Below are 22208 nucleotides of genomic sequence, written 5' to 3'. Positions count from 1 at the left end.
AGGGTGCTTGTGGGCCGTCCAACGTATTTTCTACAAAACAAATAAGACCTTTTTCCAATAGGATTTTTTCATCCACTCTTAATTCACGAATTGAGTAAAGAAATACTCATAAATGCAATTTTAAGCTTAGTTCTGTAATACATACTGTATCTTTCATCATCAGAAAAATGCTACAAGACCATGTTAAAAACACCCAAAACACTATCACTATTTGAGTGGGTCTTTAAACACGAGCAGTTGTTACCTGTTAAATCTGCAACACAAAACCAGTAAACATTTAGGATTCACAAAGGATTGTTTTTACTCTGCAGTTTCAAACTCTTCTAAACTGGTTCTGGTTTTATATTTTCCGATTAGAAAATGTTAAAAAATGAAAGTTTGCTTCTTCAGGATGTTTGGTCTGAACTTCAAGCAGACTGTTCACTAAACCAGTGAAATCACTTCATCATGTCACACTCGTCAGATCAAACACCTGATTTTCACAGCATCTCCTATAAAAGTGAAGTTTTAAACTTACTCTGAAGATTCAAAAATGGGAGCAGTTCACTTTCAAAGCCCAACTTTATTCACAAGTCATAAACATTTGTCTCAGATCAAACATAGAGAAAAACATCTCACCTTCACAAATAAAAAGCTTTAAGGAATAAATAACATTAAATACATTACTGAAGAAGTTTATCTCTGCAACTATTTAAACTATTTAACAATTTCAGAAGTTTCTACACAAGACAAACACTTTCTTCAAAACTACGGCTGATTAAAAGTGCAGGAAAAACAAAATAGAACATTGTTCTTAAAACATGACTCCAACTATAAACATATAAAACTACAAACCCCAGAACCTGGATTCCTGGTTGGTAAGGCACAGATTCAACTTTGGTAGAGCAGAACAGTTTAAGTCTGGCAACAGCCAAAACACTGTCAATCTCATGGTTCAGAGATTAACAGCAGTTTTGGTTTTTACACAAAAACAAAAATATATAAGAAAAGCTTTTCCCATCTATTAAAAGCATGAATCATTTTAAATGACAAAGTAAGGCACATATATAGACGAAATGTGCAGAAAAGAAGCAAGTTTTCAATTGTCTGGCTAGTTATTGATATCAGTAGAAATTGAAGTTCAAGAGATAAATATATTGCAAGAATAAATATAATTAAATGTTAACTTTGCTTAAAATTATAGTCCTTCAGTTATACTCTTTGAGCACAGAAGAATCTTAAAATGCAGAACATACACATTGCATAGTTTAATTTTGGTTTTAAGGCAACATATTTTTTTCCAGTTTGCACGGACAACCTGTTCAAGAAAAATACAATCAAAACTTCTGAAGCTTTTCTGATTTTCCTTTTCTACAGCCGTCCTCATATTCACCAAAGAAACAACAAAAACCTAAATTCAACCTGCTCCAATTATATATAGTTGCATTTACATGTTTATGAGGACAGAAAGATTGAGCTGATTGTATGCTTACTACATTAGAGAAAGAAAAGCTAGAGTGAGTGTAGTGTCATTTTCTCCAGTAAACACAGATTATAGACAAACTTTGTGAAGTAATTTGTCAAAGTGACACATTCAGGACTGGCTTTGTTGAAGGAGAAGGCCTTCAAATATAGATATGAATAATGTTTGCTAAAAGCTTTAGTGACTCCAAAGCAGGAAAAATGGAAGAACGAAGCATTGATGCTTGAATGCAAATTGACTCACTGGTTTCTTACAGTCTGGAGTATTAAGGGTTTGGCAGACTGTTTACTGAGCTATAGCCACCCGTGGACTAAGAACATAAGATGAAATATCATCATTCATGTTATTCTTGATGTTTAACATTGATTTACCAACGTTTGTTTTTGCCTCATGTTGGTGCTTACACACGAAAAAGAGTATTTCTTTTCATTGGTAAATATACATATTTGATAGCATAGGCTTAAGAGGCACAGTCATTCAAGTGTAAATAAGCTGAATAGAAGGTGAGAAGTCTTTGTAAATGTGTTGTTTTTTAAGGAAACTCCACTGTTTTCCTTAAGTAGCATTCATTTACATCAAGACTTCCTAAAAAGGAAAACAAGGACAGTAATGGATACTTTCATCTTTACCTGTTCTGTGCAAAACTGAGGCAATTTGTAAAAATATAATTGACTAATTAAGGAGACATAAAAAGTTTATCTGTAAATTTCAGTATTTGACATATAACAGTCAACTGGATGTGTTTTATCTTTTATTACCCAATACTTTTCGTCTTTTTTCCAGAAGCTTCCTCCGTTCAATAAAAGCGAGTAGATGTATAGTTTGTAAAGTTTGGCTACAGTATGTGAAACCTATGCATGGAGGATGTGAAGAGAAGAGCTCTAGACATAGGCTCCAGTACAAACTTCAGAACTTTCCAGAACTGAGCCCAAGGAAATATCACAAGCACGGAAGGTAACTGATAGGAAGACACTCCAAAATGATCTATGGCCAGCAAAATGTCCTGATCTGACAGACAAACCAAACAAATGCTGCATAACCAATATTATAAGATCAGCTCTTGTGAAATGTTTCAACCTTTTTTGACCCAAAGTCTTGTTCTTTCTTGATACAATCTCAAGGTACACCAAATACCAAAAAATGTAAAAAGACTGTCTTCTGTATTAACAATATACAGTCATTCCTATCAAAGTGTCTTGAATAAGAATCAAATAAACACAAAGAAAAAAAGTATTTTATAATATCATATTTACTTAGTGTGATATCTGGGCCTATTTGGACGAACACAAAGCTGATATTCTGAAAATGGCCAATTAGGTGAAATTAAATAATTTTCCACAACACATTACTGTACTACAGCAAACTAGTTGATAAACGCAGTGGACCAGAATCTGCAGTACACACCTCTACCTGAAGAACACAAATCATTCATAAGAGGACAGTGAAGACTGCATCTTATCCAGAGAACATAGATGGTTTGAATTTCTGATAGCAAAGGCAAACTTTCTATCAAAAGAAATGATGGACTCGTGTACAATCTTCCACCATCGAACCCAACAAACTGGTTTCATCTAGAGAAGGAAAAAAAGTACTTTCAACAACTTAAAACAATTTGGAGTTTGTTAGCCTGTTTTTCTCCTAACCTACAGAATGAGGGGTCATTTCTTGAACGCCTTCTTATGACCAGCTCTCACATCATTGTATGTCAGACCTGAGGAAGACTCTTCGAGAAAAGGGGAAACATTTACAGTTGACTGGTATTTTACCTCGAACTTTGATGGAATCTTTCTAAATAAATGAGAATCTAAGACACAGTAGAGACTGTAGACATTTGAAGGATTTCTTCTGACGAATCTATAAAACATCTGATCAATTTTTAGACATTTTTCTTTTACAGCAGCTCAAAAGTGGACTTTATTAAAAAAAAAAATGTTTGGAGCCCACGCCCACGGTCAGAAAAGGGACGGAATACAGTTAATGCATCTTTGGTCTAAGACCTCAAGTTCACTCTCAGACTCCTGGTCTAACCAGTAAACTGCTGCTGCCGTGTGACTGAGTGATAAGACATTCAAGAGGAATTGAAACTAAAAAAACATTCAGAGTATTTTCGGACACGATTTCCTTAAGTTAAGACTAAACTGTGTAAAAAAAAAAAAAAATCCCCTTTATGTCTTACTGTAACAGCTCTGGTGAAGTTATCATCGTTCACCCACATAAACCTTAAATACAGTTCATGTCTACAGTGTACATTTTCTCCTGGACCAATAAGTGCTTCTCTGTCCCACAGACTCAAACTGCAGTGATTTGTAACACATGTAAGGGCTTCAACTTCCACCACAAACTCATTAAGACACATGAGAAACCACTGAGATCTTTGGCAGTATGCGAGATCCACCCACATCTGGATAGATGTGTAACTAGCTCTGGTTGCCATAATCTCCATTAGCAGTGGCGAGGCTTTGAGCGTATCGTACGCCGTCACTTATGGTGAAGAAAATCATTTTATTGTTTCCAACATCGCCGTCGTCTTTGCTGCTGAAGTACCCTCCTCTTTCCAGGGAGTCCAGAACAGAAGGATTACACTGGACTAGCACAACTTTGATCCCAACCTCGCCGTAATCCTTGCGGACCTCCTTCAGAGCATTGACCCCGGCGGTGTCCAGAAACAAGACGCCGCTGCAGTCAATCACTAAACTGTGAAGTTTTCTGGATGACTCCTGGTCAAGTACCAGGGTCAACACCTCAGGACTGTTCTCCTCTGGCTTCGTGTTTGGTTTTCCTCCGTTCTCTTCTTGGTGCTTGCACTTGCTGAACTTTATACGACGAGCTTTCTCCTTCACTGGATTGAGCCCAATGCGCTTATACAGGCATTTTTTGAACAAGCTCTGGTTGGCATAGTAGATCGGAGCTGCGTATCTGAAAACCGCCACTTCGGGGTGCGTCTGAAGGCCGCGATAAGACGACACGTCTTCATAATGCTCCCTGGTCTCAGCCCGGCCCAGCTCCAGGATCTGGGCTCGCTGGGTTCTCCCTAAAACAAAGAAGGCTGAAGCCAAAACCCCCACGAGGAGGCCGAGCTCCGTGTTGACCAGTGCAGACGTTCCCATGGTTATGAGCCAGATGGAGGCGTCCACTCGGTTGACACGCCACAGCCTGGGCACGTCAAGGAACTTTCGTAGAGCACCACGGAGATTCACCACGATGATGACTGCTAAAACGCATCTACATCAAAAGGAGAGACAAACATTTTTGTTTAAAAGACGGATCTAAGGAGACAAAAACATACATCCAAGCAGCAGCTTTGCAGTTGGAACATTTTGATCGGAGTGTTGGCAGAACTTTATTAAAATAATTCCCTCTGTTGGTTTTAGCGCATGTGTAAAGCCTTGTTTGTCTTATTGTTCTGACAAAACAGAATGGTTTTAGGGTTTCTGAATTTTTAAGTTTGCATTTTCACTATTTTTTGTAAAAAAGCTCATGGAGAAACGACAGTCAACATGATCATCGTTATCTTTTTTTGTCCTTTGGAACCGCAGAGAAAAAGGAAACAAGGTGAAAAACAAAACATTTAAAACCAATTAAGTAACGATTCTTTAATTGTAGCTTATATTTTATGGGTAAAAAAGAAAAAAGTTTAAAGTAACTCACTTTAAAGTACAAATATTACCACAATAGCGCCTGACCAAAGTGTATGTTTATTTTAGTAAGTTACTGATTACTCTCTGGAGGGAAAATGTCAATTTTGTTTGTTAGGAAATTAAATACAATAACCTTGCAGTTCCCGCCAGCAGTCACACGTTCATCCTCAATCCTCAGGATTTTAAAAGTCCCTCAAAGATGCTAAAGACCTTCAATAGCTACACCATCGAAAGTATCCCAAAGGAAGTTTTTTAGCCTGGTTTGGAAATAGCACAAAACAGGAAAGGAAAGCTCTACAGAGCGTGGTCCACTCAGCAAGCCCACATCTAACCCTACAACAAGCGGTGCTGCACCAGAGCTAACAAGATACTAAACACAGAGAGGATAAGGAGGAGCTTCTTCCTGAAAGTCATTTGGGTCTTCAACCAGAACACCTAATATTTGTCTCCTTGGTCCCCCCCAACCTCCCCACAAAAACATGTTGTTCTACCGTGGCTGTTTCTAAACAGGAAAATCTCACAATTCTATGCTGTCTCTAAAAAGCAACGTCACTTTATACTAGTAACATTTTAGCAGCACACGGCCGAACCCGAATTCTTCCCCAACCCCTCCAATTAAAATATAAATAATCAGCAAATGAATAAAAGGGAACATCGTGTTCTTCAGAACTGTTTTCAAGCAAGCTGGGAGAGAACTTTAAAACCCAAATGAAAATCAGATATTAACATCCCATTGACTTACTTCTGCAGGGAATAAAAGAGAGGAGCGATCACTAGAAGTACCAGCAGCAGAATGAGAGCAGTGACCAGCCCCGAAATCTGAGTCTGGCACCCCGTGGATTCTTTGACGAGAGTCTTTGTCAGAGCGGCGCTGGTGGTGAAGCAGCGGAAGAACGAGGGCAGGATGTTGCAGAAGCCAATGGCGTACATCTCCTGGTTGGCGTCCACCTTGTAGCCGTGCTTCTTGGCGAACATCTCCGATAGGGAGACGGTGATGGCGAAGCCCACAATGGCGATGGAGAAGGCGTCTACGGCCACGTTGGGGATGAGGGACCAGGATGGCATTTGGGGAGGGAGGAAGCCGGTGGGGATTTCACCCGCCACCCCTGAACCATATTCAGCATTGAAGTGGCCAAAGTGAGAGGCGAGGGTGGCAATTATGACCGCAAAGAGTTCAAAGGGGATCGGAGCCTGAAGACATGGAAGAACACCAATCATTCCAAGTTTCTCATCAGGAGAACAAGCTCTTATACTGTAGGACATCAGAGAAAAACATTGAATAAAGAATAAATTAGTTACAGTATTTTTTTTGCTAACCATGGACTAGAAAGTGACTTATGAGCATCTTTGTTGAAAGAAAAAGAGTCAAGGTGTTGGACGACCCAAGTCACCCTTTTACAGACCTTTAGGTAAACTTAGGAGAGGCACTACAAGTGATAATGAAAAGTGTATTTACCTTCAGCTTGGCTTTAAAGCGATCATTGAGCTCCTTTGCAGGAATAAGTACGGCCAAACACACCAGACTGGTGATAAGGTCACAAATGTTAGTTTTTCCGATGTTGGTGAGCAGACCGTACCAGGTCTTGAACAAAGTGAACCAGCCCTGAGGCCTCGGGATCTTCAGGCCCAGGAGGTACTTGATCTGCGAGGTGAGGATAGTCAGGGAGGCTCCTGTGGCAAAGCCACTGAGGAGGGAGTCGGAGAGGTAGACTGAGACAAACCCGATCTGCAAAAGGCCCATCAACACCTGAAACAGAGATATGCGTTTCAGGGCTCAAATCGGACATGAGAAATTCAATTCAATTTTATTTATATATCCCAATGTCACAAAGAAATGCCTCATTGGGCTTCATGCCGGTAATTGTACAGAAGCAGAAGGTCGTTCATAAAATATAAACAATGGCTGATTGCTAAACTAAACGGACTAAATTAAAACTGGTCATCCCTGTCCTTAGACCCCTGATTCAGGCAAAAACCTTAGCGATGCCCACATGAAGGAGAGATCGTCTCCCAGGACAGACAGGAGATTTATTAGGACTATTAAAGAAGAATTAGCTTATCTAAATCTACAACTACGTATTTGAAAAGAGTTCCACCAGATAGTACTGGGGCACAGGTGGGGGCGAGGTCCACAGCCAAAATGAGCCGCAGGCAAGGTCCACGGCCAAGAACAAGAAATGAAATTCTCAAGATTAGGAGATGAAGATGAAGTTAAAGACCAACTCTGATCATATTTGATCTATTTTCAGAGCGTTTCCAGTGACTTTTACTTATGATTATGTTGTTTTTAGCCAAAATCTAAAAATCTGCATCGTTTTCTTGGACGTTTTCTTGTTTCTGCAGAGCAGCAGGAGTTAATCAGAAATTCTCCACAGAGTTGTGAGTAGAACTGTTGCCACTGAGCAACCCCGCCCTCACTTCCTGTTGCTGAGAGGTCTCTGTTTACTCTCTAATTAGCTTACAGCCCCAACTTAACATTATCGGTGCAATAAAAATGGCAGCAATATTGGAGTTATCCAGCCGTACAGTTCTAATCCAGATTCTATCTCAGAGGAGGAAAACAAAGACGTTCATGGATTTCTTTGTCCATACATCAGAATGGGGCGGAGCAGGGAGCTTATGGCCGCCCAAAGTATTTTATACATCACATATTTTCAAACACCAAAAACAGAATTTTCATCAAAGCGGATCTTTAATGACCAGATTCCCTGGTAACACCCATACCTGATAAATCCCAGCTGTGAACGTGACTGTTGCTCCTACTGTGATGGCGTAGCAGCTCCTGTCACATATTTGCCCGTCGCTGATGTTTCCCTGACCAGCCAGGAGGACGGTGGCATTATCTGCGCTGATGCTGCTCTCTGTGAGGTATCCTGCCAAAGCCAGTTCTCTGTCCACAACCTGACCCACAAGCAGGCAGAGGACTCCGAAAATGCCCACAGAGATGTGCCGGGATGAGCCCAGGAGGGTATAAATGATGGACGAGAAGAAAGAAGTGTAGAGTCCATAGATGGGGTCCTGACTGGCCAACAGGGAGTAAGCGATGGATTGTGGGACCAGCAGGATGCCGACGATGACCCCTGACATGACATCCCCCAGAATCCAGTTCCTGAGCTGGTAACGTGGCAGCCACTGCAGGATTGGGACGAAGCCAAGGATTTTGAATTTGACCTTTTGTGGTGTGCAGGAACAATGTTTTTTCAGCCGTTGCGACACAGCCACATGCCATTTTTGAGACGGTTGTTTTTCAGCCTTCTCCAGAATGAGAGGCTCCTGCAGGTGGGCCTCGGTTCTGTCCAGCTCTGCTGGGCAGCAGCCGTCCTCCTGCAGCATGGCTGGGCCGTCGAGTCTGCGCTGGTGTACAGAGAAGAAATGATAGTCATCGGGTGTGGCTTTAGTAGAATTTGGCACTTTTCTGATTCCTTTAGTACATTCTATTCACAAGTATTTACATTTAAAAAAAGTCAAAACCAAAGTGCTTGCTAACCAGAAAGTCATTCCAATTCTTTAAACTAACCTTGATTTCAGGTCTTTTTTTAGCTCCCTTACCAATATCAGTAAAGTATCCAGTCTTTACTTTAAGTTTCCAGTCTAAACATTTTATAGACCTCACACACACATTACAGCGATAAACGGGAACATTTGGTTGCCAGTTAAAGCCAAAACAGCTTCTCAAAAGTGTAACCAACAAGGTCACGCTCAAGGAAAATGTTTCAATCCCATGTCTGCAGTAAAAGCCAAGAAGAACGTGTACTTGTTTAAATAAATTAATAACTAAAATAGGATTGTTGGGAATCTCTCAACCTGCACCAAAAGTACAATGCCTTTTTAAAAATCTAATTTTCTTTAAAAAATAACTTATAAAATAAAACTGATCAGAAGTTAAAAAAAAACGAAAAGTGATCATTTATGTAATGAAAATAAAAAAATAAAGAGGTGTAGATTTTGTAAGTTCAGTTGAGGCAAATTAACTCATTTTGACAAGCTTAATATTTAAGGGTTTCTGTGTGTTGAGTTCTGTATGCATAGGAGGTGATATGTCTATTTATGACTCATTATTACTTAATTACATGTGTATTTGGATATTTTGTCAAATCATTTCATTACTAATATCCTTAGTTTAAAATATATGTATAGATATGATTTCGTTGTTTGAGTACTTTTGTTTAATTTTTATTAAACTATTAGAAGACTATCTAGTACCTGGATTTTATAAGCAATTTGGACACTACTTTTGTTTATGAAGTCACTGATTTCCTAAAGCAAACATCTTATCAAATATGAACATTGTTTTCTACTGATAAAAATTTGGATAATTAATAAAAAAACAAAACAAAAAATCTTCAAACGCAATGCATTGTGGTCCAAGTTTGGCAATCTAGTGAGATATGGCGAATGCACTAAATAATACACCAAGTAGTGAGGGAATTCAAACACAACGCTTCACATTGTTCTGTTTTTTTTTTTTTTACATTGTTTAGTAGCAGATGACAGAAGCTCAGACAAATGATGCAAAAATGAAAATCATTAAAAATATTTACAGGTTTAAGATCCATTGAGGAGAAGTTAACAAAAACTGGAGATTGAAAATAGATGATAGATTAAATTATTGTGTCAAAGATGTATGTAATGCAAAAATCAACATGACAGGACGCCTAAGAACAAAGTTATTTGACATACTTTTAATGAACTAATCACATTTTCCTGACCCTCTGGTCGCGCTCATCACCAGCCATGACCAACTTGGTTATCTGTGTCAACACTGAGGACACAGGCGTCTCTGTGGACCCGTCAGGTCACTTTTCACGAGGAACAGAAGAACATCAGTCATAAACGATGTTACTCTTTAATCTGACGTGGCAAACAGGAAGTAGTCAGCAGAACTTCCTCCATCTGGCAGCTGATTGGCTGGAGCTGGACACTCAGGTTGTCTCTCATTCCTGAGTTTACCTGTTTGGATGAGGTGGTCATCCTCACTGCAGCACTTTTCACTGCTGGTTTGACTGGTTGAGCTGCTTCTGAATACTTTATTGTCATAATTACGTGTGTGAATAGTTTGATTAAAGGCGTGACGACATTCTGATGTCCTGGAACGTTTAAGCATTTCAGATTTGCATGGATGAACTTTGAAAATAAAAATCTCTGATTTACGACACTTTATAACACAAATGTATTTTAATTTATTTCTATCATGTAAAACAAACACTAGACATTACAGTCACCAGTAACATCTTATTTCTTCCTATTTGCAACCAAATAGATCAACTTATATGAAAAAGTTTGAATTTATTGTCCATTTTTATGTCTTTAAAGTAGGACTTTTGCCAGAAAACTTTAATTCATTCCCTTTAACAGACCATGGTCATATGAAAAGTGATTTAATTTGTCCAAAAAGCCACTTTCTTCTGCAAGTATTCCGTTTTTAAACGTGTCTGGCTCTGCTTCAAAGGAACACTTGATCTGTTCCGTTAATCAGATTACTTTCAATGACACATTCAAAACTTCTCAAACAGAGAGAAACAGAGTTTTAAAGACTTAGACACAACTTTTACTTGTGTATATTCATAGAATTCATTAAAAGTTGCCGTCTTTTCTTGCTTTCGAAGCGGCAGACTTTACGGCATGAATGGGAGTCTTTGTAAACAAGTTGTCAACGTGGAAGCCGCCGGAAACTTTCCACCAATCGGAGTCAGAAAACTCGACAATCCTCTCCGGGAGATCAACTACAGATAATAGTTTTAAAAAAGCACCAACCTGGACAGGAAACCGAGCCGTTAGGACGCTTTTATGGAGCTTTTCTGCGACGCTTCGGTCTTATTCCGCCTCACATTCATTTTATCTTCGCTTCGTGCGTCATGACGTAGGGAGCGTCATGACGTAGCATCTGACGTAAGAGGAAAAAAAAACTTTACAACATAGTAACTAATACTGTACTATGATCATTACTGCGATTCAGAAAATGTTTTATTTGGTTTCAGAATAAAAATGTTTTATAATCATATATATATATATATATATATATATATATATATATATATATATATATATATATATATATATATATATATATATATATATATATACGGCGATGTTTCGACATTCTAAAGATGCTGCACAGTCATCCTCACTGGACGAACAGGTCGCGTGCATTTATTGTTATTCGGTTTATTTTAATCTCTTGTACTGTCTGAAGCTCCTCCTCCTGGAGATATCCCCAAAGGAGGAGCAGCGTTTGCTTAGTAAACCAGTAACCTCCTTGTTAAAACACAGAGTTAGAATTTTAAAAATTAATAATAAATTTTAGAGCGACATTTATTTTGAAAGGCAAGAATGTACACTTCTAACACACATTTACCTGAATTTTTCCTGGTGAATTTTTCTACATATTCTTTTAAGATAAAGTTATTTATTTTATTGTCTTACTGATGTCCACTCAGCATCATATGTGTTAAAAAAGTGTTGGTTGTCATAGAAAAAACTGTATTCTTACACATGTATGGACAAAAGTTCAGTTCAGTAAAAAGAAATAAAAATGTAAATGTTAACAGCTTAAACTTTTAAATGTATAAATATGTACATTATATTATAAAACAAAGTCGTATTAGATCCAAGCATCTAAACAAAAATCTTTTCATGTTTGACTTAATTAAGGAAAAAAGTTTAATCACATAAATGACTCAAATAAAAACTTTAACATTAATTGCATAAACTTAGGTATTTTACACTTAAAGTTTGAACTTAAATTTGATTAAGATTCTATTTCATTACCTTAAATACGTCAGTCAAATACTATTTAATTAAATCATAGACAGTATGGAGAGACAACTGGACTGGTTATCTCCTTCCCCATCACGTTCCAAACAGGAAAAACTCGCTGGACTCAGAAAGCTAAAATCCCACAAACTCCTATAGAGAATTGAACAGCTATTACTCAGTTATTCCGTTTGTTAGAATATCTATTCTTCCTCTAACATGTTCTTGCCAAACCTAATTTTCTTCAATATATATTTTATTTATCAGAAGTTATTCAAGTTATAAACTGGCCAATCAGATTCCTCAATAAGAGCATGAGGTGCTTGCTGGTCCTCACCTCACTTCAAAGCACTTGATTGACAGATTCTTTCCAACCCTGCTTTCAGTGGAGGCAGTGTGGCTTTCCAAGAAACACTCCTAATTAGCGGTGGTTGCTATAGAAATGATGACTCAGACTCAGACCACTGCTCACCAATGTCGTCCGGTCCCAAAATGGCGAAATCCTGACTGCGGAAAAATGGCGGCTGAATTGACTTAATTTCGTTGGATCCCGAGGTAAGGCATTTTCTCTTGGTGATGTCACACTTTTGATTTGTCCATCTCTATACATGTCAATGATTGAAATAGACACTTTTACACCTTAGAAAACAAAGTTTCTCGTAGCATTTGAACAGAACCTTAGATGACAATTAGTCATTTAAAAATATATTTTTTAATTTCAGGTTGTAAAACCAAACCCTTTTTTTTAACTTCCAACTGCTCAGCAAGGTCACACAGCTTCATCAATTTATTAAAAATCTAATTTGGCAAATAAGAAAAATCTGCATATTTGATTTGAAATATTGAAAAGGGAAATTAGAGGTCATAATGTTTTTTTTTTTAAACTTAATTTGATACAAATGTCACTTTGTCATATGCACTTATTAAAATTCCTAATATGATTATAGTTTCAATGTTTTCTGTTGAAATCTGGACAAATTTGATTTTTTTTGGTCCAAATTTCAGGCAGCTTAGAATGAAAGTCATTTTTTTCCTTTCCCTGCCTCGTGTGGCAGCGGTTTGGCTGGACCGGTCCTCCTGCAAGACACAGACAAGAATCCCAAACAGTGTTATTAAACACTGAAGTGAACTGTAATCCTGCCTTGTAATTGGATGCGAGCTTATGTCCACACATGACCATTTAAAACCGTCCTTGTAATCCCTTTTTTCTTCTCAGACATCTGCAGTTAAGCTGGCGAGCAGAACTGAGGGATTACACACTTCACTGGAAGGGACACCGGGACTTTCACAGGTACAGCTGTTGGAATTTCATTTAAATATAGATTTTTATTATCTGTTTATTTGTTGGGGACGATATACAAGTATATTAATCCTACAAAAGAAGAGCAGGTTTAGTTACAAGCTGCTTTCTATCTGTGGACTCCCAGCAGGCCAACTCAACCACAGAACATACAAAAAACAGTAAACAACAATGTTAAAAGAAAGGGAAAACAATCACAATCTAGTCTGGTAAAATTACCACTGTGTTTAGCTGTTGACGGGATTCTGGAAATGGACGTAGAAATGTTACCATCACTTCTTTGGTAGTAGAACTAAAAACAACATTTGAGTTCTGGTATTGTGTGCTCATTGCATTTCAAATAGTGGTGGCACAACTAGTTATTGATAATATATTTCTTCAAATTTAGAGAGAAGTTATATAATAATGTGGATATGGGTTATCTGTGGGAAAAAATAGTAAAACCTGTACGGGTTGATTTTAAGATCGTAGACAACTCAATGAGCCAGTAGAGAGAAAATATTCATGCACATTTTATCTATGGGCGTGCTGCGGGCGATGGGTTATTGGGAACGTATGTATAAGTGTGAAGTATGGAATTTCCATTTCATCAAGGTGCTGTTGAGGGCTGGGAATCACTGGGGGCCTCACAATACGATGCGATACGCAATACATGGCTCACAATATCGATGGTATCATGATACTACAATAATTGGTAAAACCCATCTCTAATAACTCACAATATATAGAAGAACACATATCTTTTAGGAAAATATATCTCCATTTATGTGATTTTAACACAATCATAACAAACAAATTGTGTTTTATTTTGTGCAACAAATAGACACTTTAGTGCATCATTGCTGAAATCAGTAATACTATGTCTTTGAGAAGCATTAACACCAACAGAATTGGAATTATCTGTAAAATTCAGTGTTCACAATAGTAAACATGAACAGCAGGGTCAATACTTAGTGCAAAATTGTTTTAAAAAATAGAACAAAAATGAAAAATTTCAGGAAGCTGCCAGGCACATTGGTGCTCACGACAGCCAGTCGCACAACACATGTCCCCTATCAACCTCTGAAGGAAGTCTCACCACAGGATGGAGAATATGATCTCTTAAAACCTCTTCAAATGAAAATAATAGATCATGGGTAATAATAGGACCATGGTATGTTCCATTTTAATGACGTCTCTTGAATCGTACAAACTTCAAGGGAACTGCACAACACATCTGCCCTCCTCTTATACTCTCTATGACCATCCATCCACTTGGACAAAAACCCACTGGCCCAGTAACCCCATTACGAGTGCATGTGACAGTAGTGACATTGAAGCGGCTTCTTGTCAAAGACCTGATTTGCCTCAATGGTTTTCTCGTAAAACTATTTCTATGTCTAAAAGAAGAGACATTATATTTACATTTGCACATTTTCTTTGTTTGTTTTTTTAAACCCATAAATTCATTCCAATCGAAAACAAATATCTAATCTCTGTGAAATTGTATATTTCATTTTCTCCAAATTATATCATAAGAAAGTTTTTTCAGTTCAGTTTTTATAAAACTTTCCAACATTTGTTTTTTTTCACACAAATATAGATGGAGGGGAATTTAAATGGTCACCGATATCACCCATTCTGGAGGATAGTTTTGAGGCAATTACAACTGCATCTGTTCCATGTAGATGAAGGCTGTCATCATCTGCATAAATGATGATTTCCTAGTGTTTTCCCAGTTTACCAAGGTTTAAAGTGTGACATCAAACAGCTCCAGCTGCAAACATTAAATATTTGATGCACAAAAACAACTCAATCCGACAAGAACCTTTTCTTTTACCTGTTTCTTGCCAGCAGCAACCATGGTGGACGCAGCGGCAGCAGAGCAGTTCCTGGACGCCAACCCGCAGTTCGCCAAGCAGTACTACGACCGATATCTGCGCCCTAAAGTCATCTCCAACCTGCTGGAAGGCAACCGCAAACCAGCGGTGGACATCAGCAAGTTTCACGACTTGACCATGATGGACGAGAGCGAGATCCTCTTTGACCTGGTGCGGGACATCCAGGACAACCTGCAGATGGAGAGGTCCATCTTCAAGCTCATGAAGCACCTCAGCTTCATGATGAGGGCGGACCGCATGAGCCTGTTCATGTACCGGCAGAGAAACGGCGTGGCTGAGTTGGCCACCAGGTCAGTCAGCCTTTCTCCCAGCACACACAAAACAACATGGAATGTGCAGGAGAAAACATTGGGAGATGTTGATCTCTGCATTTGGGATTGTCATCTCTTCATAGTCAGTGATGTTTTACAAGTATCTAAACATTTTATCTTTATGGGTCAAAACCGTTTTTAAAGGATTGCGTTTGAGATGTCTGCACACATTTTCAGCACTTCCTAACTATCTTCAGCTGTAGATTCGCTCTTCTATTACTTGAATTTTGAACATCTTCAAAAAAAAGGACTTAAAATAAATAATACTTCAGAGTCAGAGACTTTATAGTGGAAGAAATGTGAGACACGTCTGCAAAGGCCAAAAAGATTAGACTGACATTGCAGGTTTACTCTTTCAGAACATCTAGTGAACAGGAAAACACAAGTTTTATCATAAATTTCACAAAAGAGGAGAATTATTAAAATGTATCTATTTTCTTGCCATTTCTGTGTCTCAGATGAGTTGCAGTTTTTACTGACAAACTAGAGACACTGTCTTAGTTTATCAAGTTGCAACAGCATTTGATAAACTGCAAACTACATGCACAGAAGGTTTCCAAACATTTCTCAGTTCCCTCATGTCTTTTGGGGCGTTGCTCTTGTATTACTGGTGTTTGTTTTTTTCTTAAACAGTTACAGGGTTTTAGAACATCTCCAACTATTCTCATCTGAGTTTCTGCAGAAAAATAATCCAATCCTGCGACGAGATGAGGATCTGTGGGGCTAAACTGTGATGGATTTGAGACAAAAATGAGAACTTAAAAACTCTTATATGAGGTTTTTCACTGTTCACCTGAGACAGCTATGAATGAGACAGAAGTAGATCAGAAACCAGTAGTTGTAGATCTCTGGACCAGGGTCAAAGACCTCTTGAATTAAACGTAACCAGAGCAATTCAACAGATAACCACTAGGTGGCTTGTTGCCCTAGATTTATTTTGAGCCAACTCTGGCCTTGTGTTCACCCTGATACTGGAAGGTTTTGGGTTCAAATCCATGCTATAATCACACCAGATACTTTAGAATTGGGACCAACGTCTCTTTAATTGAAACTCTGCATTAAGGGGTTGGATTGAGGGGTTAAACCCCCAAATAGTTCTGAAAGGCAGCTGTGTCTGCAGCTCACCACTCCTCCAGGGATGGGTCCAATGTAGAGAAAAGTTTCACACATTCAGGTGTGAAATCATTGTGGTGGGGGTTAGTTTTATTTACTGCTTTTTCATTTTGTTAAAGATCCAAACTTGACAGAAATAGGGGTGTGGCCTTTTGATTGACAAGAAACTGCAGAATCTTCTGGAGACTCAACCATGTCGGCCATGTTTGTCCCCCACCTAGACTGGCTTAAAATAACCCAAATAAGGAGTTTTTAATAGATTCCACCAATTATTTTGTTTTGTATTGGTCTTTCAGATAGAATAGAGTTTTTTTGTATCTTAGCATGCCCCAACAGGAGTATGAAAAAATCTGCAGTCATCGGTGGAAAAAACAAGCTGTTTCATCAAAGATCTAAGTACTGTAAAACTTTAGTTTGTAAGTGTGATTCTAAGTGAAAGTTGGCTCCATTTTGCTGTTTTTGTTTTATTTTTTCTTTGGAGATCAGTCACAACTCAGAGAGATACAAATCTTTTCATCAACCCTTAGGAAGCAGCTCCTTCTATTCTGCAGGTTCTTGTTTCTGTTCTGGCTCTTCTCTGATGCTTTCTCCATTTGTTCAAACCAAAGCTCCATATCTGACAAAAGTAAAACAAATGTCTATAGGACAAAACTGTATTTGTTACATTTTGGTTTTATTATTTTAGGTTGTTTAACGTCCATAAAGATGCGACGTATGATGAGTGCCTGGTGCCGCCTGAGAGTGAAATCGTGTACCCGCTGGACATGGGCATTGTGGGACACGTGGCCACAAGCAAGAAGATGGTGAACATTCCTGACGTGTCGAAGGTAAATTCTCTCAGATCACTGACAGGTATGCAAAGAGCAACAAGGTGAGAACACAGGAGAGCAAACCCAAGTGAATCAAACCTTCAAGACCCTCGAGACCCGGTCTTGTAGGGGCCTGGTGACCCTAGTAAGAACAGGGACACACTCGTTGATCTAGTCCAGGGTTCTACAACCTGCGGCTCCAGATCCACATGTGACTCTTTTATCTTTCCATGGTGGATCCTCAGCCAAACATAAAATAATTCATGGAGACTGCTGACCCAGTCATGTCGACCGTCAGAGTCAGCAGCTCCTGATAATGACGGGCCTAACCAAAACTACCTAAAGAAAACAAATAAACAAAGCCTGCAAACTAAGACTACCAAGGTCCAAACTAAAATAACTAAACCCAGCAGTATAAGACTGCTGTGGATAAAGAGGGAAACATAAAAAAGTAAGATAAATAAAAGAGCAATGTTTCAAGAGGTTTACTTAATTACAATATATTTAATTACGATTATTTAAACGTATAAATTGATGTCTGAGGTCAACATAGATGATAAACTATGTAGGTTTTTACATCCTGTTGACCCTGAAGACGTCTTGTTTGCTCAACTCTACCTCCAGAATCAACAGATTTTATATGCAAAGTTGGTAAAAAGTTTGATTTTGTTTAAGTTAAAAGCACATATTATCTTATGCTGCACAACATTGGTTACTAGCTGCCCAGATCTGCACTGAAATGATCCTGTTTGGCACAGAGCATCTTTTATTTTGAAAATAAGTTATTTGAACTTCTGTCAAACTTACATTTTTTTTGAGTGATGCTAGGTTCTTTTTATATTTTTTGCCTTTGTTCGTATTAAAAAATAGACAATCATATTTATTATTAAAAAAAAGAAGGTCATGATGAAAAATCAAAATTTCTTAAAGGCTAAAGTAAGACTATGCGGTTCCTTCTAGGTTCTGATCAGTAGAAAACCAACCAAAATGACTCTTTTACTGTTAAAGGTTGCTAACCCCTGATCTAGTTGATCCCTCTCTGTCTGGGCCGTCACCCAAGGTTAGTTTGTTCAATCTGACCTTACTAGGAGTTCTTCAGCTCCTGAGATCATTCAGGCTTCCACCTTGATGAAATCCTGAGTTGGTGTCCTTTTTCTCCTGGAATCTTCAAACAAGAGGAACCCCGTTGGAGAAGTTAATTCTCTGCTGGTCTTTAAGGACCTGAATGTTTGGGCATCTTCACCCAAAATATCAAAAACTGTACACTAAAACAGCAGTGAATCTCATACAGACGACAAACGTCTTTTAAGTGGAATCACATTATGCTGCTGTTTTCTTTTTGACCACCAGAGGACAGCCTAACACAGACGTTGACACGTATTTTAATTCCATAGAAGCAAAGCCAGCTCAATCTCATTACAGCCTTTGACATTTGGAAAAACCTTGCAAGCTTTTTCTCACCCCCCACCCCCCACCTGTCCACTTTGTTATTGTGATATTTCCACTTAATGAAACACACAACTTTGATGAACCGCATGCACTCCTCAGAGTCCCTTCAGTCGCATCATTTGCTGCGACACGGGAGTGCTGGGCCGTGAAGCTGCTGCCCCCCCAGCTTCCGTCATAACAGAGCAGGACTGATGGCTGCAAAGGAGCGCTCATGTCTCCTCATAATTGGCTGGTTTTATGATGCTAATGCAGGAACGAAGGCCTTTCAGCGGGACTGGAAATCTCCCTGAATGCGATTTCCATTCCAATCCAATCTAACTGCGGCCGGCCTGTCGGGATTCCAGTCCTGCAGGTGGGGATTATGGAGTCGCTCAGAGCCGACCTCCGTTTCCACCCGTCGTCTGTCTGTAGCCTCGGCTTCACAGTCAAAGCAATGATCACATCACTTAGAGTTGGGACTCTTGTAATTTAAGGTGGTGTCACTCGTAACGTGTTTATTTGTGTGTGTGTTCATGGAAGGTGGACAGGCTTCACACGCAGAGAGTTAATCTGTCCTGAATTAGAACGATCCCAGATTACTCGCAGAGGTCACTGAGCTGTTTTCACAGACTCAGCACTACATCCTCCCTCATCTATTCTGTCATTCTTTATTCTTCCTCCCACTGCCACTCTTCAGAACTGAAATACAGCAAATGTGGAGCAGGTTTACCCCAGAGGCTGATAAAGTCTGGAAACTTTAGGATTTATGCTCCTGATGGACAAAAGAACATGTGACTTTCCTGCTCAGAAACAACAAGGCAGTGATTTTAATCCCAGAAACTGAAATCATTCTTCAGAATAAACACCTGTACTGGAAGCTTTTTGAATGGAAACAAGCTAAAAAAAATTCAGGTTCATTAATAGTTATGCTGTAGTTCAAAGAGTTTACTACTATTGTGGCTCACTCCATCTATCATAAGCAGCTCTATCATGCCCCGCCCATATTAAGACTTCAAACAAACCTCTTCCTTTGTGCTGCTGTATTTTACTGACACCCCCAAACTCTCAAGTCTGATGTCAGACCGCTCAGTCATTTCCTGTTTGGAGCGAAACGATGATGTTTGCATAAAAAAAGCTAAGTCTTTAGAGTTTACTAGATGTCTTCTGGAGCTAATTAAGTCACAATAAATAAAATCATCTGTCTCCAGAAGGAAATCAGGAGGGTGTAATATGCGTGTCTACCATATTTCCAGAGTACAAAGCGTCGTTTCCAAGGTTGTGTTTTTAGCCTCATTAGTACTTGGAGACATTGACTACTTCTTATTACAGTGCACAGAAAATACGGATGATGTTAAGAGATTAAGTTTATTTTGAAGAATCCTACAAAAGCATTAGTAATCCCATCTCCATGTCTGAGTTCATGAGATCATTCAGAGTTTCTCCAGGTACGATGAACTTCACTGTGTACTACAGGAGCTGCGTCTGAATGATGGACGCTTACAGCGGTACTTCTGTCTCACTCTGACCCACTTTGAAGACTTATTAGTCCAAGGAGGTTCAAATATAAATAAGAATATTAATATCTAGATCCAAACATAAAAAAAGTCATACAATTCAGGAAGAGAATGATCACAGTCTCCTCCTTGCTTGTTTTAGACGGCACAACTTCTTCTGTGTTGCTGTCAGTGTCCTCTAGCAGTTATAAGTGGAAAATCAACAATTATATGATTCTATATTTATTTATTTTTAACTCAAATATAAGTCGCTCCTGAGTATAAATCCCACCCCTGATCAAAGTATACAAATAACGCAACTTATACTCCAAAAAGCCTTATCTTACATCTTATCAAAAAAAATACTGTCTTAACATTCCTGTAAAAACAATTTTTACACTTCCAAGACTGTTTTCTGTTCATTTTTTCTGCTATTAGCATTAGCACAGTGTGTTAGCCACATTGGAGGTATGTCTTATTTTCAACTGGAAACATGTCACAGCTCCATGCATAGAGGCACAGGACCACAGAAGGCAGTAAATGTTTTTCAAAGTAAAGTTTGTAAACAGACAGGAAGTGGCTCATTATTTATATTTTAATATATGTTTACATTAAATATATCTTTATACCAACACATTTAATTTCAGGTAAAATGACAGACTTTAGCAGCATGTTTATTTATTGTTGTCTTGAAACAAAAACTCCCACCTGCATTTGAATCGATAAACGTGGAATAAAATCTGATGATCCAGATTTTTCAGCCTCTGGTTTGAATCAGCTTCTGTCACGCTGTAGTTTGTGGAAGTTTTTCTTCGGTCCTCTCCGTTAATGGCCCCGTTACGCCCCCAGGAGAGCATAATTGATCACCGTACGAGGGAGAAGTGAGTGGAGAGCGGCAGAGTCTGTGGGAGCTGGAGAGGCTCTGAGTGCGGCTCTTCTGGACCGGACCAGCGTGCTTATCGCCGCCAGAACGGGAGACCCGGTCAAACATTTGTTCTCTCCTTTCTTCCCCTTCAGAGCTCTCATTTTAGCAACTTTGTGGATGAGCTGACCGAGTACACCACCAAAAACATCCTGGCCATCCCCATCATGAACGGGAAAGACATGGTGGCTGTGATGATGGCGGTCAACAAGATCGACGGGCCGAGCTTCACCAAGAAGGATGAAGAGGTGACACGGGTTCCTCTGCATCTGACACTTCATATTCTACATTTTTATATCAATCACTTCTGTTTTTACACAACAATAACAACTGCAGCTCTGACTTTAAATCTTCAGACAGTTTGTTGATTTTCTTTGAAAATCTGAGGGATTTAATGGATTAACTGAGTCTGCCGTCTCAGTTCCAAGTTAAATTTGTTGCATTCAAGACGAAATATCCAGCACCACTTCCAGTTCCCATTATACTTGTAGTTCTCAGTTTAGTTTAAAAACAAATATGTGAATCCCCAACTTAAAATCATGATCTGAGACCAACAGCTTGTAATATTTGTTTGCATCCAAACGTCACTCGTTTCTTCATCATTAGAAAGTTCAGTTAAACTAATTTTATTATATTTTTATTTTTGAGCCCTAATTATTTTTTACTCACCTTTCATGTATAATTTTTTATTGGTGCTTTAAAATAATCTGTGATAAAAATATAAATAGTATATTATATAGTTTAAATATTTTTTTTCAGAAAGTAAATCAGGTTTTTGTTCATTTGTTCATTAGATAAAAAATCTATCAGTTTGGAAGAAATGCAATGTTTTTGATTTGGTTTTGAACTCACAGATGAAATAAAATATGAAATTAATTAAAATGTTTCCACTGGAAGAAATTATTTTGTTCTAAATATTTTCAGCTCTAATAATTAAAGCTGAAATACCAAAACAGTTGTGACTCATCGACTCTAAAAAAATAAATAAACGGCGAAACAGAAACAAAATTGTTATTCAAAATGTGCTCTAAATGACTTTGGTAATGGTTTAAAAAAATACTTAAACTTTGCATCATCAAAATATTTTAGTAGTTTGTAA

General features: G+C 38.4%; 2 protein-coding genes across 7 annotated transcripts in view; one reads left to right on the top strand and one right to left on the bottom strand.

The window, feature by feature from the left end:
* The window catches only part of pde6a (phosphodiesterase 6A, cGMP-specific, rod, alpha), a 68117-nt gene that overhangs the window by 26446 nt on the left and 19463 nt on the right, over window positions 1-22208 (top strand). Inside the window, exons 3-7 of one of the 5 annotated variants that reach the window (XM_024260344.2) lie at window positions 12240-12408; window positions 13070-13144; window positions 14987-15323; window positions 17143-17284; window positions 21205-21357. In XM_024260344.2, coding sequence (XP_024116112.1) covers window positions 14995-15323; window positions 17143-17284; window positions 21205-21357 — 624 coding nt within the window. In that variant the 5' untranslated portion in view covers window positions 12240-12408; window positions 13070-13144; window positions 14987-14994. Of the gene's footprint in view, window positions 1-12239; window positions 13145-14986; window positions 15324-17142; window positions 17285-21204; window positions 21358-22208 lie in introns of all 5 variants that reach the window. The other 4 variants (XM_024260346.2, XM_024260345.2, XM_024260348.2 and 1 more) reach the window with 4 other exon arrangements.
* Window positions 543-10972, bottom strand: slc26a2 (solute carrier family 26 member 2). 2 transcript variants are annotated; one of them, XM_024260350.2, is made up of 5 exons: window positions 10855-10972; window positions 7825-8454; window positions 6557-6847; window positions 5843-6291; window positions 543-4684 (listed from the first exon to the last, which is right to left on the bottom strand). In XM_024260350.2, exons 2-5 carry the CDS (start codon window positions 8431-8433, stop codon window positions 3880-3882), a joined length of 2154 nt encoding a protein of 717 aa, XP_024116118.1. In that variant the 5' UTR covers window positions 8434-8454; window positions 10855-10972; the 3' UTR covers window positions 543-3879. The 2 variants fall into 2 exon arrangements, with proteins under 2 accessions (XP_024116118.1, XP_024116119.1); XM_024260351.2 differs by having other exon boundaries at window positions 7825-8449; window positions 10855-10969.

This window comes from Oryzias melastigma, linkage group LG10 (genome assembly GCF_002922805.2).
Source record: "Oryzias melastigma strain HK-1 linkage group LG10, ASM292280v2, whole genome shotgun sequence".
In the NCBI taxonomy this organism is placed as follows: Eukaryota; Metazoa; Chordata; class Actinopteri; order Beloniformes; family Adrianichthyidae; genus Oryzias; species Oryzias melastigma.
This window is presented reverse-complemented; position numbering and strand designations above follow the sequence as displayed.

Coding starts and splice junctions, on each gene's coding strand:
- slc26a2 (XM_024260350.2), bottom strand. CDS start 8,433: ATGCTGCAGGAGGACGGCTGCTGCCCAGCAGAGCTGGACAGAACCGAG. Junction 6,848..7,824: donor TCACAGCTGGGATTTATCAG/GTATGGGTGTTA, acceptor TCTCTGTTTCAG/GTGTTGATGGGCCTTTTGCA. Junction 4,685..5,842: donor CTCTTTTATTCCCTGCAGAA/GTAAGTCAATGG, acceptor CTTTTGATGTAG/ATGCGTTTTAGCAGTCATCA.